The 20,313-nt window shown below is 40.7% G+C and overlaps 1 protein-coding gene across 2 annotated transcripts in view; it reads right to left on the reverse strand.

Annotated features, from left to right (window-relative positions):
• Positions 1-134: 134 nt before the first annotated feature.
• ICA1 (islet cell autoantigen 1) overlaps positions 135-20,313 on the reverse strand; it is a 93,300-nt gene continuing 73,121 nt past the window's right edge. The window contains exons 9-15 of one of the 2 annotated variants that reach the window (XM_075062377.1): positions 19,394-19,491; positions 16,514-16,563; positions 13,965-14,027; positions 13,819-13,860; positions 8,919-9,197; positions 3,773-3,868; positions 135-1,123 (exon numbers count right to left, since the gene is read on the reverse strand). In XM_075062377.1, coding sequence (XP_074918478.1) covers positions 1,002-1,123; positions 3,773-3,868; positions 8,919-9,197; positions 13,819-13,860; positions 13,965-14,027; positions 16,514-16,563; positions 19,394-19,491 — 750 coding nt within the window. In that variant the 3' untranslated portion in view covers positions 135-1,001. The remainder of the gene's footprint in view (positions 1,124-3,772; positions 3,869-8,918; positions 9,198-13,818; positions 13,861-13,964; positions 14,028-16,513; positions 16,564-19,393; positions 19,492-20,313) is intronic. The other variant, XM_032776013.2, reaches the window with a different exon arrangement.

A 20,313-nucleotide genomic window follows, 5' to 3' on the forward strand; every position in this document is an offset into this window, starting at 1 on the left:
GAAGCAGAAGAGACAATGAGTTGCAGAAGAATCTGAGTACAGGGTTCTCTTGCCAACCTACTGCATTACTATTCTTGAGTGGCCTGAGGCAATGAGATGAATTATTAGCTACTCTTTGAAATTTTCATCATCAGATGAATGGCGCATACTGCATTCAACAATGACACTAGCATTCCAGCTGAAAAAAAAGAGGTCCTTCGTAGGTCTTTTTTTCTTTGTTGTCAAAACCATTTTATTAAAGGCGAGTTAGTGTCACAACAGGCTCAAGAAACACATGCTTATCAAATCAGTTTGTTGAAAACTACTCTTAACAGAAAACTTGAATGCTTTCAAGGTGTGTGTAAGCAATAGTGGCACCCAACTTCTGCTTTGTACAAATCCTGCTGACACAATGAAAAACTCAGGAAGGATGCACTGTGGGCAATATTTTTGGTCTTGTGTAGTGCAGTTTTCTAATAATTTAAATCAGAGAGACCATGAATACAGCAGCTCGACAGACCCAAATATAATCCTTCAACAATTTAGCCCCAGCACGGATTTTTCACTATGGATACTAACAAAACAGATTGAATTTACATCTCAACATAGCAGTGGCAAATACAATCATTATTTGACTCATGCAGCCCCTCCCATTACATGATCTTTTGATTTGCACAAGAAACATTATAAAAAAATAGGTTTATAATTTATATTTCACTCCAGCATTAGCTCTGCATACCTCAGGCAAAGACAGTGTTGCAGCACGTATCCTAATATGGCTAGAATTCTGCCCTAAATTTTAACCTCATTTGGTAAGTCCACATAGAAAATAAATGCAAACTCTTTATACAAAACAAGATCAAATAATTGTACCTATAGAAAAGCGGGTTAAATCCTTTTAGTTTTATTATAATGGCACATACTTTATAGTTTCACAACAGCATACTGATTTTGTTGTAGTCTTCTAAACCCGAAGATAGTGTTAATGAACGGAGCAGTGTGAGTTACCATAGGCCGCAGACTCATGCATTGAGCAATTCATGTTCTTTATCTGTTTTCCCAACAGCATCAGGATTGGATAACGGGTCAAGGTCAGCAAAAAGACTGAACCAAGCAGTCAGGTCTTTAGGATTCTTTGCAGGTTCTGGAATAGTGAAATACACGACATCAGAATTCTTGACTGTCTTAAACATAGCTGATTGAATGCAGAAGATCAAACAAAATGAGTGCCATGAGTATTGTTAAACTGATGAAGAAAATACATTTCCTTCTAGCTATAGTGTAATGAATTACATTTCAACATATTACTTGCAACAAAATTAAATATCCACCCATTTCTGTAGAAATGCATGTAGCACATCAGTCTACACAGGTATTTATATGCTCCCCAATTTTAAATATCTGAGCACTTCCTAATTATTTGGAGATACACAATTTCTCCCCTCCCTACACTCCCCATCTCCCTATTTCCAGCCTGTAGGAGAAATTGCATGATAACTTGACAGGTGTTTTGATTATGTTTGTGAATGTGAAGGAAGGAGAGCAAAGTGAGGGAAATGAGTTTTCCATGTAGCTTTAGCCACGGGACTAACCACTTCCAATCTTCTCCTGTGAAAGCTCTGTCTCCTGCAAGCCTCCCAGCTTGGTCAACAGTTTCATTACTCTGTTGGAATGTAGTGGTTATAGCTGTAGAGGGAGAGTAGATATTTCACGTAGCCAGGGCCAATCCTCTGTAAGGCTTTGAATACCAAGACTGGAGACCCTGAACTGTCTCTTTATTCACCAAAAGGAACAGAGTGATGTGTTCACAGCAACCTGCTATGTTAATAGGCTGTTGCATTTTGTAACTGCTGGAGCTATTCAGGGTTAGCAGCTTCACACCTCGATAGAATGAATTCCAATAAACAAGCCTGGAGATTTTGAATGAATTTTTCCCCATAGCCTTATCTGTGTCTGATAGGCTGGGGCTAAGTCTCAGGAAGGGGCTAGCTGGCTGGGTAATCAAAAAGCACTGAAATGAAGGACCCTCTTAGGAGGAAAAGTTGCCCTTAATGATCTGAGTTCAGTTTGAGAAGAGGGACCTCAGTCATTTCAGGGCATTTCCATTCACCCCTGAAGCAGCTGCTAGGTGGGACAGGAGTACATGATCTCAGGTGCCAGAGAGATGAAACCAAATGATCATGGGATGTACTTCCTTTTCCTATGAACAGGAGGAAGATATCCATCAGAGCAACAAGTACTGTCTGAGTACCATGCCCTAGCCTGAACGATCCAAAACATAGGCAGCTGGCACTGGAGTGCTAGGATCTCAAACAGCTTAGTTAGAAAAGGGAGGCAAGTTACTGTGCAGTTGGTTGAAAGGTCTCTAACACTACATAATGGTCTCTTCAGTACTAGCTGCACGTATTAGGGCTCGTTAGTCAAAGGAGTTGTGGGAAGTCTCTGTTAACAGTTGTCCCAGATGCCTTCTGTTTTCTCTTACCATCCAGGAAGGGCAGAAAATGTTTTCATTTCCCGCCCTCCCTCCCTCCTCTGTGCCAAGCCAAAAAACAGCCAATCAGCACAGCAAAAACGGCCAACTGGCCAAAGTGCAGTAAAACAACCAAGTGACACAGTGGGACAGCGCACCCTGGAAGAAGGTGCCCAAGGCAATCACTCTGCTCGACCACCCCTAGTAGGGTGCAAGTGACAGGCGGTGTCTCTGATTGCTGTCGGTGAGTTCATGACTACTGTGTGCGTGAATGGGCTGAATTCCTGGGAGGAGGAGAGAATTGCATTTCTGGTCGTGTAGTCAGCATGTTGTTTTTGGTAACCCGTGGAGCTGTCCCAGATACAGATGATATTTTATGTGAAATAAAATACTTCCTCTCAGTGGAAGGTACTGTGTTCTGGGGTTCATCGGAAGCAATCTGGGTTCACAAAGCAATTTATGGACAAGAAAAGTTCTGCTGGGTCTGACTTCACTATCTGTATGTCTGAGAAGCAGAATCTCTTTGCCACCCGCAGAATTATTGGAATAGGTTTTAGACTAAACCAATGAAGTTTATTGTAACTGCCCTTTTCTGATGCAATTATCACAACTGCGACTTCCCCACCCACTTTATGACCACATCTAAAACAGATGCCAAAACCCACTCAGCCCTACACACCTAACCATGCAAAGAAACTTCACACACTTCAGCAAGGAAATAAAAATACAGTTTAGGTCACCGGTCTTTCCTGGGTAAGAGATCTTTGAGGAATTTGTGCACACACACAAGAAGCTAGAGACATGTAACGAACACATTACATTTACTTTGCCCAGTCTTTCAGCAAACCCCAAGCAAAGCCAATGGGAGTTTTGTCCTGGTAAAAGATGCAGGATTGCACTCTTTGCAATATAATTGCTACAGGCACCTCAAAGCACACAGATTACTGTAACATGGGGCACGTCACTGAAATAACATCTTGATCAGCATATTCAGTTAGGACTCTGTTCTATCATATCAGAGGTCTGTACTTTAGCCATAATGTCCTCCCTGAACTCCAGAACAAATGAGGCTCAGTTCAGACTGAGTGCATGTGGATGCAACTCTCTGTCTCACAGATTTTAGAGCAGAAACCCCTGTGTTTCATCAGAAATTTCACTGGAACTTAAGTGATTGCTCTTTAGTGCCTGCAAATACAAATACATATATATTCCAACACCGACTATCTAAAGTATTTAATTAGTGTGCACATACAATTCCTGAAGGTAAATGTATTATGCAAATAATCGTAGAGCAATGGAAAACACTAATAATGAACATATCACCTTTCGCAGGCATCTTGCTGGTGTTCACATTCAGGCTGTTTGATTTCTGTGCTGGCTGTGGTATAGATGGATGACTAACACTGTTAGCTGCCCAGCCTAAAATTCAATAACATGGTGGCATTAGTGTTAATCAACAGTAATTACTTAATGAACTCGTATCATCCTGGGTACTTTAAGCAGAAAACTCATATCAGTTGATGGAGTCATACAACACCTCAGCCCTTTACCAGTTATGGTTACTGCTGCTCATATTCTCCCTCATTTCCACAGAGATAAGCCATTAACTTCTGCAGAGGAGCAATGTCCTTGAGCAGAGTGTTTCTGCTAACCAGGTGCACGTTCTGAAAGGCTAAGGCAATCGTGTGCTTTCCATCTGCACCGCTGAACTTCCAGTCTGCCTAAAAGAGCTCTTGTCCTGCCTCCCTCCCTCCTAATAAAACCACCTTCCAAGCACATTTCCAAAAAATAGTCGAATGAGTTGCTGTTCACAGAAGCTCCAGTGCAGACAATCCAATCAGGCAGGAGGGTGGGTGGGAGGATTTTTAACATCTGAATTGTGGTAAATGTGACTACAATTTAGCTAAAAACTGACCCATGCTGTACTTTTTTTATTCTGTTGCTGCTCTTGTGTAGTTCCAGGGACCATCATTTCACTTATTGGCAAAACCTAAGTATTTAAAGGGACACTTAACTTGCAGCTATTTTAAAATGATTAATTTTGAAAAATTCCAGGTGCTTATAAAGCACCTTTAAATAGCAAACCCAGAACTTTATTCTTTAGGTTCCTTTTAAAAAAAGATTTTATATGGGTGTTTTTTCTTCTTTCTTGGTTTTAAAATTCTTTTCAGCAAGGGAGAAATTAACTACACAAAGTAAACAGTGAAACTGGCTACACACAAAGTGCTGCTATAACATATACACAAAGGCACCACAGTCGACAGTGGGAATAGAACCCACCAACTTTAGCACCAAAACTCCAAGTCTTTACCCTTGAGTTAACACTCTCCACCCCTTTCTCCTGTGAGAGAGCTGTGGATTTTGCAATCGCTGGGCTCAGCCAGTAGAGACAGACAGGATCACAAGCACAAGGCTTCCATATTACACTGTTAAATGTGCAATGTAAACACACAGGAAAATAGGACTTTTTCCCTTAAATTATTTCATTTACAATTATATAAGGTGCTTATTGTAGCTATAATGGGTGCATGTTATTTCAGTCCTTTCATTATGATGATGATTAAAGGGTATATGCTACCACAAGTCTAACCATGATATGTGGTGCTACGTTTGTGTATATATGTAGCCAGATCCTCTTCCCAGTAATCCAATCATAATGTTGTCTTTTCTGCATGTGACTTACTTATCCAACCACCAATTTTAGTGATCAATGGCCCCTAATTCTAGGATATCTTAAGTGCCATATCTATATCTATATCTATCAATTGTTCTCATCTCTCTTCTTTCTACAAGCCCACACCTTCCGTCTCTTCTCTGTCTCCCATAGTTTCGCTCCACTTTCCTCTTCCTCCATCCCTCTACTTACTTTCTTATCTTTTGCCATGCCTGATGCCATGTCAGATACTGGGTCCTGGTGCCACTGGGACCTGTTTCAAAGACCATTTAAGATAAAGTCTATACCCTAGAGTCTTGCTCGCTTCAGTAGACTACCGCCATTACTGTGGCGATCTGTCCTCTTTCTATTTGATTGGTAGGTAAAGCGGTTCCCCTCTGTTTATAACTAATGCCAAGGCCATTTTATTAAAATAGACAGCAGGAGTGTTTTATAGGCCTGGTCTACACTATGATGGTAAATCGATCTAACTTACATGAATAATGTAACTGAAGTCGATGTAGTTAGATCCACTTACCGAGGTGGCTACACTGCGCTGCGTTGACGGGAGAGCGTCTCTCGTTGACTTCCCTTATGCTTCTCAGGGAGGTGGAATACACAAATCGATGAGAGAGTGCTCTCCTATCGATTTAGTGTGTCTTCACCAGACCTGCTAAATCAACACTTGCTGCATTGATTGTAGTGTAGTTAATCTAATGTAAGTGTCGACATGGCCACAGAATCACATAAAATTAGAGGTGGCAAGGGTCTTTTATGTGCTTTCCCTGCCAATGAACAGCAGGTTGTCACCAACTCTAGTAAGAAGGGAAAAGAGATGGAAATCTAGGGCAGAGATGCATTGTCTATATTCGTACAGGCAAACTGGACAATTATGCCACAGGTCCCTCACCAGCGGCCTCTTTAAAATGTGACCTTGCACTGTTAAAAGTTTAAACGTACACACTACAAAGTTAGAATTATCAATAATAAAGGAAGCCTATCAGCCAATCTGCTTGAAGAAGGCTTACACTAGATTGTACCAAAGCCCTTGTAAGTTCATGTGCCACATCCATCTCATCTGTTTCTTTTAAATCTTGTCACAGTTTCACTAATGTACAGCTGGAACAGCGCTAAAGGTATCTGGTTTTGATGGTGGGTTTTTCAGGTTTGTGTGTGTATTCTAGACTACCAATGTCTGATCATTCTAGTAGAAGTTTTTTCTGACGCACAATATGTATCATAACTCTACAGCAGGGACCAGCAACCTTTGGCATGCGGCTCATCAGGGAAATCCGCTGGTGGGTCAGGCCGGTTTGTTTACCTGCAGCATCTGCAGGTTCAGCCAATTGCAGCTCCCACTAGCCGCGGGTTTGCAGTTCCCTGCCAATAGGAGCTGTGGGAAGCGGCGGCCAGCACATCCCTTGGCCCACGCCACTTCCCACAGCCCCCACTGGCCTGGCACAGTGAACCACAGTGAATCCCTCCGCCCACGGTCAGTGGGAGCTGTGATCAGCCGAACCTGCGGATGCTGCAGGTAAACAAACCGTCCCGGTCCACCAGCAGATTTCCCTGACGGGCCTTGTGCCAAAGGTTGCCAACCTCTGCTCTACGATGTTTGCACACTAGTACCTTCTTTCCTTTGCCGTCTTCCACAATGAAAACCTGATAACCATGGACATATTCTTCTGGGGCTCTTGTGCGATGAAGAGTTTTTTAAATTGCTTCCACAATTCGTAATACAGTATTGTTTTAAATCCCACACAAGTGCACAATGTTCCGTCTAATGAATGGAGAATAGAAATGTAGGAATTTGCTGCCACTCTAGTTGAGCATGATATACCCAGCACGATACAATGTCAGATACAAGCCAGGGACCAGGGGCATTGCCTACATCAGCGGTTTTCAAACATCATTGCAGCATGACCCCCTTCCGACGACAAAAAATTACTACATGTCCCCAGGAGGGGGGACTGAAGCCCAAGCACACACCAGCCTCGCCAGCCTGGGCCAGTGGGGGTCCACAGGTGAAGCCCAAGGGTTTCTGCCCTGGGCAGGAGGCATGTAACCTTAGCCCTGGGGCTACGACCCTAGGCAGTGGGGCTCGGGCTTCGGCTTCAGCCCCAGGCAGTGGGGTTCGGGCTCTAGCTTTAGCCCCAGGGCCCCAGCAAGCCTAACACCAGCCTGGGCGACCCCATTAAAATGGGGTTGCAACCCACTTTGGAGTTCTGACCCACAGATTGAGAACCCCTGGCCTATATAAACAAACTGCACCGGGAAAGGGATGAAGGAAACATGAACTGAGTAACCATTTCCAGTGTTTTTCTGGAGTTTACTGGATAAACATTTCCCCCCACCCTCTTTGGCATAGTGGTGTTTTATCAGTGTTTACTGGTTACTACAGAAATCAGAGGCCTCATTTATATGCCAATGGTTGGCAATGGATAGGCTGAGTCGGTTAAGCAAATGAGGCCAAATTCTAATTTCACAGAAACAAATGGGAATTTTGCCTGGAAACCTTCTCCCACTGACTTCCGTGACACCAGTATTTGGCTCAAAGAACTAACTGACGGGAGATTTACACTGATGAGACTGGCAGACCACAAATCTGAACATATTGTAGAACAGTATTTAACTCTCACATAGTTTTTCCTTTTTGTGCTTGCACTAAGAGTTGGGGAGCAGAACGCCTCTGAAAGAGACACTGGATTCTGCTCTTGCTTGACTAGAACAGACAGTTCAACAAGAAACCAATTTAAAAAAAAGTCCTCAATACAAACTGTGCTGAGTTTTGTGATAATACGCTGGATCTGAAAAGGACTGCTTTAAGAGATTACCAGAGTATCTTTATGAAGTACTCTCCTGTACTGTATTCCCATTATCACTACAGAGCAAGTTAGAGAGAGGAATTTTGCCTTTGAAAAAACAAACTGCAATTTATAAATTTGAAAGCATTTGTTGGCCTTGAGCCTATTCTGGCTTGCCTGTTCACTGAGAATGGCTTTATGACATGACTAGACAAAAAGATTATCAGTGAGACAGTAAGGAAGTTAAGCAGCTTACTTTTCAGCCCTGCAAATGTCAGAAGTAAGTTAAAAAAAAAGTTACCACAATTCAATTTAGAAATGGAACCGGCAAGTTGCACATTTTTCTCCAGCTGAATGATATGTCTACACAGATAACGTTAACAAGAGTCCTTTAATTATTATGGATAAGTAAATGGGATCAAAAGTACAGCAAGAAGAAAGCTAACGTTCCCTTTAAAAAGGAAGCTGAACTAGAGAGCTACATTTGCAGTGGAATATAAAAACCTAGAGAGAGTGAATGTTTGTTAACCAAGAACTTTTAAAAATAAAACTGGCTTGCTTTTTCCTTTGGAAATAACAACAACTTGTACTACAGCATGCCTAAGAGGCTCCACATCAGATCAGTCCCCATTGCATGAGATACCATGTATACGTATAGTAAGAGACAATTTCTGACCCTCAGGGTATCATCTGTACACTGCAATAAAACACCAGTGGCTGGCCCATGTCAGCTGACTCGGGCTCACAGGTCTATAAAATTGCAGTGTAGATGTTTATTCCCAGAGGCCGGCCACCAGCCCGAGCCTGAATGTCTACACAGCAATGTTATAGCCCCACTGCCCAAGCTGGAGTCAACTGACATGGGCCAGTCACAGGCATTTTATTGTAGTGTAGACATACCATAAGAGTTTACACTCTAAACAGCCAAGATGGACAAAGATTGGGAACTGAAGTAGAGAGACTAAGGTCCAAAATGTGGAAAAGCTTACGCAAATGCAAGACACACACTCACCATGTAGAGAGGACTGTAAATCGTTCATGTTTTGGTCTAAGAGCTGTGAGGGAAGAAAGCCTGATGGTGCTGGCACTGATGATGGCGTGCTCTCCATTTCTCCGACTGAAGAGGCAGTGGAGAGGTCAGTGAGCGGGTCTTCTCCGAAGACAGCTGTCCACTCTTTGCTGAATTCCCCCTCATCCAATGAGGAAGCATTGAGGATCTCATTCAACAATACCATATCATCCTTATCACCAGACTCAGGCTCCAGGGAGTTTGCCAGATGGTCTTTCAAAGCTGATTTTAAACAAAACGTGAGGAACAAGACAAATTAACTTTCAGGGAAACAAACGCAGAACAAAGTGGAATACAGAAAACTTCAATTCAGTTTCAATATACTGAATCCTATTCAGATTGTATACTCGGTGTGGATGTCTGTGGTTTTCCATTTCCAGGCCCAGTTTCCGTGGACAAGTCCAGTTGCAGCTTATGCAGCAAGGTATTCTTTGATAGGTACTTGAAAACAATTACCTCCACAGAGACTTTTTTCCATTTAAAATGCAGTATAAGTTCATAATCACAAACCAAACCACCGTATAGTCCAAGGTTTAATAAATTCTAGAAGGCTGCTTTTCTGCTTGCTGTGTGCGTTCCAGTTATACATGCACTCTAAAAAGACTCATTTGACCTTGAATTAAATCAGATTGCTGCATGTCCAAATAGAAGGCTGCCTGTGTAAGATTCAAATATATAGCAAACATTTGTTCAGTTGGACTTTTTGACCCACTGATCAGGGGCAGCTCCAGACCCCAGCATGCCAAGCGTGTGCTTGGGGCAGCACGCCGCGGGGGGCGCTCTGCCTGTCTCCGGGAGGGTGACAGGCAAGATGCCTTCGGCGGCATGCCTGCGGAGGGTCCACTGGTCCCGCGGCTCCGGTGGACCTCCCGCAGGCGTGCCTGAAGAGGGTCCGCTGGTCCCGTGGCTTAGGTGGAGCTGCGGGACCAGTGGACCCTCCACAGGCACGCCTGTGGGAGGTCCACCGGAGCCACAGGACAGGTGAGCGGCAGAGCACCCCCCGCAGCATGATGCCGTGCTTGGGGCGGCGAAATGTCTAGAGCCGCCTCTGCCACTGATGAATGACTGGATCAGTTGGGGGTCTCTATTTGAAAAAAACTGCCTATTAGACATGTTGAGGGGGATTTTCAAAGACACTCAGCAGTGGCCTAATTCTTCTCCCACTGAAGTCAATGTTAAAACTCCCATTAATTTTAATGGGAGCACCGTTAGACCAGCACTGAGTACTTTTGAAAGTCCCAGCTCTTAACCCTCGTTATCCTCTTCACCTGTTTTCCCTTCTATATCAAAGGAACTGTGGTTAAAGAAGCTGCTAGGTTATTGCTGGCAAGGTTGGTGTTTTGAAAAAGTCTACTCCCACCCCCTCTACACAGCGCACATAATTCCCGATCATAACTATTAACCATCTGGTTACATCTGATATTGTCACAGTACTCAAACTGAAAGAAACCATCTCTGGATTTAATCAATAAGGTTACTTTCATCTTCATCCAGAAATGTTTAGAACTACAGGTATATTGAGGGATTATGCTGATAATGAAAACAGTGGTTTCCATCTTCTACTTAGCACTGGTTACAAGTCTGATACTATCACATTAATGAAACTGATCAGTTTACCTCAATTATGTATACCTCGAGCATGTGAAAGCACAAGAGGCAGCTTCATTTTGCAAAGCGTCAGATGACTAGTTATCTTACTTTGTCCTCCACTGTAGAGATTACAGATGCTTTTAATGTTTTTGGCATAAGAGACCGTAAGAATGGACAACAGGATCTCATGAGGCAAAATGGTCACTACATTATATTTAAATCTAACTCCCTACTTCAATGTGTTCTTTTTTTTCATGACCATAATGATTTACACTGAAGTGACCACAGCAGAGTCAGTAGAGAGAAAAGGGGCAGAACTTGAGTTTTAAATAGGCATATGAGTCAATATCACATAGGAGAATACAAACATCTACACATGAGGAATGAGTAAACCAGCTCCTATAAAATAAGAACCAGCCTGAATTTTTAGCCAATATTAAGGTAGAATCCAAACATTTAAACATCTTTTTAATGTACAATTTTATATGGCTCTGCATTTCTTAGGTGGGATCAAAAATGGAAAGAGCACAGAAAAGCCTATTCTCCTGGCATTCCTATTAGAAATTACCGGAAGTATCACAAGAAAACCTATCTCATGAGATTTTCATCCCACCTCCCTCATCTCAGAGGTGTGGCTAAGAACATTAATACCTTCAAAACTTTTCAAAGTTCACTTAGCAGTACTTATCCATATATTTACAGTGCACTCATGACTATGGTAACAACAGTACTCTCTCTAGTATTTCTCAGGAATTTATCACTCTGATATCTAAGCACTCACATACTCTCCTAGCGTTTCAGCAGGAAATGTTTTACTTTCATGAAGTTTCAAGACTAGCAGGAGAAGATAACATGTATTAAGAGTGTTGTTACTAGTGATAATGTGATACCATTACTGCACCTCACCACAAAGTAAATTTACCACAACAGGAAGAAAGTTTGCAATGATACAGCTCAGATCAAAACTATGCTAGGTTTGCAGTTTTCATGTGTGTCACACCTAATTAAGTGAAGAAATTACACATGAAGATTTAAATCTGAAAACTCAATTTCTTCTGACTATTCTAGTGTGGTAGCTATACTAGGTCATAAGTTATGGACTTTCTTTCTTCATACCACTCTCTGACACTTTCATATTTGTTTTACTTTTTGTTTTTCTCCTTTGCTTTCTATCCACCATTTCTTCTTCATTGCCCATTTTCCCACATATCCTTTCCTTGCCAGCTCTGAGCACTGGAAATGTTTAAACACCACATTTAAAAAAATCCTGCCCTCACATTTCATTTTTGTCTGTTTGAATACAAGTAACATGTATGTGTCCTTTAGAACCATTCTGTAGGGTATTTAAAAAAAAAAGGTGAGAGAAGAATAATGTGGCTTGAAAGCACTGCCAAACAACACAGAAGGCGAATTAAGACTTGTGTACACACAAAAATTGTGCCACTTTAACTGTACTGGTAGAGTTAAAGTGGTAAAATCCCCCCTCGCAGTTGTATAGGTATCAAGGTGTTTATACCAGTAGATATTATTTTGATAAAATTAGAGGAATAAGCAATACCACCACAAGCACCTTTATACCAGCATAACCACCTCCATGCTAAGGATTGTACAGATCTAACTCTTTCAGAAACTGTTAAATTGGTTCAAAACCTGTACATAGACCAGGCCTTACCTATGACTCCTGTAGAAATGTTTGACATAGAAGATGGTGGAAGTGGTGGAAAAAGGAAAGAGAGAAAAAGGCCACTACCAGGCACAAGAGGGACACAATATTAAGCCACAAAGCAAAAACTCACCATGTCTAACAGTTTATACATGGAGAGTCTGGGGCTCTCTATTACACATATGTCAGCATCTCCATGGCCCTAGATAATATTTCCATCAGCACTTCAAAAACAGAGCTATGCAAATAACTATTTTTTTCAGTTTTCTGGCAATTCCAAAAATTATTTTCGGATTGACCTGAAAATGAAATTTTTTGAAATTTTCCACAACCTCAAAAAATAATCAAATTCATTTAGACCCAAAATGCAACATTTTGTTCAATATGAAATGAATTATTTCCTTTTGATTTAGAGCTTCTTAAAATTTTTGAAGCATAAAATAGAACTTTCAAAATGAAAAATCATTTTGAATCAAATAATCTTCACTTCAAAAACATCAGAACTTTTTTTTTTTTTTTAAAACAATTCAGCAAATTCAAAACAAATTTGCAACATATTTTGTTCAAACCAAACCTGCATTTTTGGCAAAAACTAAGTTTTTGCTGAAAAACTTTTTCCCCCCTAGACAGTTCCGTTGTCTTAACTAAAGTGTAGATATCTGTATCCACTCCTTCCCATTTGGAATTCTATACTTCATAGGCTCCTCCTCAGATAGCCTAAAATATATTCTCCAATCTATATGACTCAGCTACAGAATGTTTTTGAGTCACAAAAGACTGTGTGGCCTTCTGAGATAAGTAAATTAGGAGCAAATGAAACCACTGCATGAAGTGTTACTGCATTTTCATAAAATAGTGCGGTAAACAAAGGATGTCATTATCATTAGTTGGGACCGCCTTAAACGGAAGTGGGGGTAGGAGAAAAAGACAGGCTAAAACAGCACAGCTGGGAAAGAACAGTGAATACTACTCATCCTTTAGTGCTGACACTAGTCTAACCAGCAGAGGATACAAGCAGAGGGTATATATTATAGATTGTTCTCCCATGTATAAATGAGAACAGCATATCTGTTTTAATGAACAAGGGAGAGTCAGAGAACTCAACAGTTCTTTTAAGTTTTTAAAAGAGCTCAAATCAGTTGTTTCTGGTACTGATATCTGCCATATTGCCAAAAAAGTTATAGCGGCTAGAGTCAGTACCAACTATAATGACAAGGTGGGCATAAAAAGCAAAGAAGAATAAAAGACAGGACTATTAAACATTATAGGAAGGATGGGAATGACATTGTAACATGCACAACATTAGCCCCACTGAAATAAATATGAATTACATATTTTGCCAGCAAGACAATTATATTTTTTGGCAAACAAATTGCAGTACTGTAAATCCTATTGCACTCAATCGGGTTTACTTTTTATTAAAATATCAGATTTAGTGCAGACAAATTATGTATGCAGAGCTGAAGTTCTTTAACAATATTTAAATACTGTAGGTGGATGATCTCATTTAGAAAAAGATAAGATTAAAATTATTTTTGGTGTTTTGCTTTTGGAAAACTGATAAAATAGACATGCATGAATTTCACATACCAGTTTCTTCAGGTTTCAGGTCTAATAAATCATCTATGGCACCTAGTGGTTAAAAAGCAAAGCACAAAAAATTATTAGTCATTCATTGAATCTTATGTAATCAATAGTTATAAATTGTAAAGTAAAGCAGTTTCAGTCTAGGTTACCAGAATTCTCTTTATAATCAAAGCTTCCTCCTAAGGTAGAAAGGATGTCCTTCCCATCTTCAGCTGTAATCAAACACATGAAGTAGGTCAAACCAAGTTCAGCAGTAGGTATATACTATCGATCACCTGACCAGGATGGTGGTGGTGATTTTGAATGCCCAGGGAGATACAGAGCGGCTACGAAAATAGAAACAACAATAATAATGGGGGATTTCAACTATCCCTATATTGACTGGGTATATGTCACCTCAGGATGGGATGCAGAGATAAAATTTCTAGAAACCATTAATGACTGATCCTTGGAGCAGCTAGTTCTGGAACTCATAAGGGGAGAAACAATTCTTGTTTTTCCCTAAGTGGAGCACAGAATCTGGTCCAAGAGGTGAATGTAGCTGAACCTCTTGGTAATAATGACCATAATGTAATTAAATTTAACATCCTAGGAGCAGGGGAAATACTAAAGAAGATCTAGCATTTAACTTCAAAGAGGGGAAATTCACAAAAATGAGGAAGAGACTTAAATGGAAACAAAAATGAACAGTAAGAGTGAAATGCCTGCAAGCTGCATGAGAACACCAGGTTCAAACTAAATATATCCCCCTGCCCCCTCCCTCCCAGAAAAAACAGAGAACCAAAAAAATGCCACCATGGCTAAACAGCAGTCTAAAAGACTCTGTTAGAAGCAAAAAGGTGTCCTTTAAAAATTGCAATTCAAATCCTATTGAGGAAAACAGAAAGGAGCATAAACTCTAGCAGAGCAAGTGTAAAAGTATAACAAGGCAGGCCAAAAAAGAATTTAAAGAGCAACTATCAAAAGACATAAAAACTAAAGGCAAATCAATTTTTAAGTACATCATAAGCAGGAAGCCTTTCAAACAATCATTCGGGCCACTGGATAATCAAGGTGCTAAAGGAGCACACAGGAAAGACAAGGTTCTTGGGGAGAAGCTAAATGAACTCTTTGCATTGATCTTCACAGCTGAGGATGTGAGGGAGATTCCCACACCTGAGCCATCATTTTTATCTGACAAATGTGAGGAACTGGCCCAGATTGAGGTGTCAATAGAGGAGGTTTTGGAACAAATTGATAAAATGAACAGTAAAAAGTCACCAGGAGGGTATGAACATGGGCCTGGGGCTGCTCTAGGATCCGCCGGCCCTCTGCCCAGGGCAGGTAGAGGGTCCGGGGCTCTCCAAAGTGGCTCAGGCTCCCTGGGCGGCCCAACTCCAGCTTCTGGCCTGGCTAGGGGCTGTGGCGTTGGGGGAAAGAGGAAGAGCAGTTAGTCCTTAAGCACCTATCCGTAAGGCATCAAAAAGAAAAAATATTACGGAGACTTCAATGTGGGAGATACTGCTTGCTGCATGGGACCTCCAGCATGTAAAAACATCAAAGTATACACATTTACTAACACAAAAGGTATTGCACCCAACATGAGGTAACATTGTTTTGGCTCTCATAATGAAGGATAAAGATTAATCAGTCACTGTACTGGAAGTTGGTGATTGCCTAAAAAAATGTATTGGGAATAAAAATTTAAACAGAAAAAATCTGAATGAAAATGGGAGTGCTTAAGGAAGAGCTAATAGGTGGCCAAAAAGCCACAATTAAACAATGACAGCTTTGGCTAAAAGCTCATCCTGGACCTATGGCAAAGTGAAGGCAGCAATTAGAGATTTTAAAAAGCAATATAACAAATGGAATAAAGTTACTTAGATAGAACTCATTATAAATGAGAACTTATGAAAATTGACAGCAGGAGCTAAAGAAATCACAGAAAAAATCCATGCCTGGCAGGGCTAAGGACAATAAAAAGGAGGCTAAGTATATTAGGAACAAAAGCCCTAGCAATGGGAATAGCCAGACGAGGATGGTAAAACTGGTAATAATAAAGCAAAAAAGGCAAAAGTGTTCGATAAATATTTCTGTTTGGTATTTGGAAAGAAGCAGGATTGCGTACTCCTGTCATATGAGGTTGACAAAGTGATTTCTGGTCCATCAGAAACTTAGGCCCAGATCCTCAAAGATATTCAGGTGCCTAATGCCCACTGACATCAACGGTGATGTGATTTCAATGGGAGTTAGGTGCCTGAATACCTCTGAAGATCTGGGCCTGAGTAAACTACATCGACCAGGGATAAACATTTTAAAATCAGCAGGCTAGAGTTCAGACTGGGTGATGTAATGGTCCCTTCTGTGCTTACAGGGCCGGCTCCAGGGTTTTTGCCGCCCCAAGCAGCAAAAGAAAATCAATCAATCAATCAATCAATCCGCAATCGCAATCTGCAGCTCTACTGCCGCCGCTTCAGTCTTCGGTGGCAATTCGGCACCTGGTCCTTTGCTCCGAGAGGGACCGAGGCCCCCGCCGCCAAAGACCCAGACGTGACGCCCCTCACCGTTGGCCGCCCCCAAGCAGCTGCTTGCGGAGCTGGTGCCTGCAGCCGGCCCTGTGTGCTTAATTCTACGAATCTCTATGAATTAGCTTGCAGAAAGTAATACATACGTTACACAGATCACCACAACTGAGAAACATTAGGATATTAAATAATACCTGAATAGGCCGGTTCCTTGCTGTGGTTCTCCTCATCTAGTGAAATCAACCTTAAATTGGAGAGTGAAAAGAATTAAGAGCACACTTCTATGTTTTAGTGTCATACATCTTGTAAAAGGAAGAAACTTTGGATACTTTCCTTCTTCAGTTGTACCATAACAGCATTACATCAGTAGCAATAAAACAGTAATTTACACTAATCCCTTTACTTCCCAAGTACGGTGGTAAATTATTGCCTTCTAATATTTTGTCTGCAAAACCTATTAAAGATTAAACGGGGTGGAAGAGAAACTGTCAAGTGGCTTAAGTCCCATTTTTATCTAGCTAAAAATCTGTAACGGACAATATACAATTGGATTCTGTGCATCCAGATTTTGTTTTGCCCACTTCTCACTAAGGAGCTATAATCATCCCCCACAAAAACATTTTGCGTACTCGATCTATGGCAGCAAACAGTATGGGCCAGATTCACTCCTAGTGCAAGTCCACTGACTCCAATCAAGTTACATCCATCTCAGGCTACGTCTAGATTACCCGCCGTATCGGCGGGTTAAAAATCGATTGCTCGGGGATCGATATATCGCGTCTCATCTAGACGCAATATATCGATCCCGAGCGCACTTATATAGATTCCGGAACTCCACCAACCCCAACGGAGTTCCGGAATCGATAGGGGAAGCCGCGGACATCGATCCCGCGCGGTGAGGACGGGTGAGTAATCCGATCTTAGATACTCGACTTCAGCTACGTTATTCACGTAGCTGAAGTTGCGTATCTAAGATCGATTTCCCCCCGTAGTGTAGACCAGCCCTCAGTGTCAGCACAGATTTGGAAAGAATGAATCAACAATGCTGATGTTATGAACAAGCAACATAAGGTCGGTCTACACACAATTTTTATACTGGTCTAACTATTTTGATTAGTGGCATATTTAACCAAATAAATGTAGTTATCTATATAGCCCTAATATAACTGATTCCACAGTAGTGGGGGTTGCATTGCTTCAACCATATACTAGTATAGTAAAAGCAGTACAATTTGTGTGTGTAGACAAGCCCTAAGATTATTTAAAAATAAAACAAAAACCCCCAGTCATGTTAATTTAACCTGTGTTCACAACATAAGTAAAATTCAACAGCCATCAAATGCAGAAAGGTAAAGGGGTTGTGTTACTGACTTAACCAATGGTCTCATAGTTGAGTACCAGAAGAATAAATGACCTGATAAGAGTAATGTAAGTTCATTAATCAAGGTAATGACTTCAATTCCACCCCTGCAAACAAGTCAGATATTTGAAATATGTTTTAAAAGCTTTTAATGATTCCATGGGGATTTATATTTATTTTTTCTAAAGCCTTAGAAATGGTTATTAATATTTTTGTTTTAAGGAAGAAAATGAGGGAAAGGGAAACTGTTCTTTCTTCTCTATTACAGAGGGTTGTGAAAAGCCATGACACAAGCAAGTGTGCCTATTACATGACAGCTGTTGTGTTTTCTGGCAAGATCTACAATACTATACCTAGTATCAACATGAACCATGATTCTAGCACTCAGGATAGGTGTATTGTTTTGCTTTTGTTTTTAAACTCCGGTAATATGGAGACTGGGGAAGTTTCTAGGCACAAGCTCTGAATTGGGGTGGAGTGGAGGAAGCTTCAGGGAATAATCATAGAAGTGCAGGACTGGAAGGGACCTTGTGAGGTCACCTAGTCCAGTCCTCTGCACTCAAAACAGGACTACATACTAAGTAGTTCATTCCTAATACTCTTTTCCTTATTCCAAAAGTTCCTTCTTCAGTTTTAGGAGAATTTTTTTTTCTGAGATTCTTTACTAATGTCTCATTATAACCAATGGATTCACAGTAGTGCGGTGAAAACAGACACCTGCACAAGATCACTTGGCTGTGTCCTTTGTAACCTGTTTAACCCCCAAATAGGACTCACTTAAAACCTGTAGCTAGTGGAAAATGTCTTCTGATTCTTTAATTTGTTTAAAAATGCAACTTCCAAAAGACTTCTAAAAACCAGCCAAACAAAACCCAGTAACCAGCATTCAAATTGTTCTTAATTTTTTGACATCCGATCCATACGCAGGTACTTTACTTGGATGGTCAAAACAACAGGTGGCATCAGGATTACATCACTGTATGTCCTCGCAACTGAATCTTGACATTTCCATAGGCGAGGGATCACATCTCATCCTCCAGTTCTCCCATCCCCTGATCAGCTGCTCTGAAGATTAACATACATCCCATTCATATATCCCTCTGACCTCAGAGCCGCAGGTAACTCAAGTCACAATAGAATCAGCTCACTTAGATGTTCTCTTTGCAAAGCACCTACTGCTGTACTAGATTAATAGCCAACATTGTATACATCATAAAAATTAATCAGTGCTTAAAGCAAGCAAGAATTCAGCTCCTGTTCCCAGGTGCAAGGAAGAGAGCATGAAAGGGATAAAGGACGGAGAGCAATATTATCATTTTTCTTGAATTAAGTTGTTTACTGTTTCTCTTTATTTTTCAGTTTTTGCATTTTCCCCCTTATTAAATAGAAAGAGTAAAGCAGAAAGCAGTTAATTCAAGGGCCTAATTTTACTTGTTCTACATTGCTCACTTTTAGTTTACGACAGAACTTTTATGCGTGGTTCCTTGGCTGGGGATCTGATATATACACTGCAGTATTACAGGAATTTCTCCACTTTGATCTCTACTTATCCAAATCTCTAGTGTTCAAATAAAGTGAGCCTGTATTTACAGTTATAAGCATGACAGGCGCCTCACAATAACCTTTAAAAAACAGACAAACTCAAAGATCGATTGGAAAGCACAGCACAGATGAAAAAAATACATTGTTCTGAGATGCAGGACACGTGACTTACGGACTCTGCTGATCCTCCACTGATTTGGTGCTTGCAGTCTGTAAATCCTCCTCCTTTTCAGCTTTCTCACTTAATTTATTTACAGGATCTTGTAAGCTCTAGATCATAATCAATACATAAATGAAAAAGAAAATGGTACACAGTCAGGGAAATGATATTATTTCATGTAACATTAAACTGGTCCAGCTAAGTCCACAAAAGAGAGCAAAATACTTTCAAAATACTGGAGCCTAGTCTGAATCAGAGAGAGAAAATCTCTGCACGTAAAATTTTTTTTAGTGATTATTCACTAAAGCAGAGCTACAGTATAAACAACATGAAAAGAAGCAACCACTCACTATACATGTCCTTTATTGACCATTTATTTCTGAAGGAGGTCTCTTGGCTCTTGCTAAACTCATATTCTGTTTCCAACATGTATTTAAGAAAAATCTGTTCCGTTTGCAGCCCACACACTGACACAGTGGGTTGTGTTTTTTGTGCGTGTATGAAGATGAGCTAGAATTAAAAATAAAATGAAGCCATATTTTTTCCTTCACACCGCTTCTTCATCTCCTCTCTCTGGCACAGCGATTTACAGAACCCTGACAACTTACCTCATGTGCAAAGACTATAAGGCCACACCTGTGTCCTCAGTGACAAACTCTTGTACTATATGATCTCCAGCTACTGTACTTCATCAAAACCTATTTGGTGTTTATTTTATAATTGAAGCAGATTTTGTGAGGGGGCTAAACTGGAAAATTTTGTCAGTTGAAAGTGCTGTCGTGCACTGAAAAGTAAATATGTTAGTAACTGCATCCTGGGGAGTTTCATGTTTATCATCTTAGTCCCAAATTTGACATGCAAACAAAAATACACAAACAGTTTATGCACTCAGTGACAAGGATTAGATACATGATCATTAAAAGTACATATTG

This window comes from Chelonoidis abingdonii, chromosome 2, assembly GCF_003597395.2.
Source record: "Chelonoidis abingdonii isolate Lonesome George chromosome 2, CheloAbing_2.0, whole genome shotgun sequence".
Classification (NCBI taxonomy): domain Eukaryota; kingdom Metazoa; phylum Chordata; order Testudines; family Testudinidae; genus Chelonoidis; species Chelonoidis abingdonii.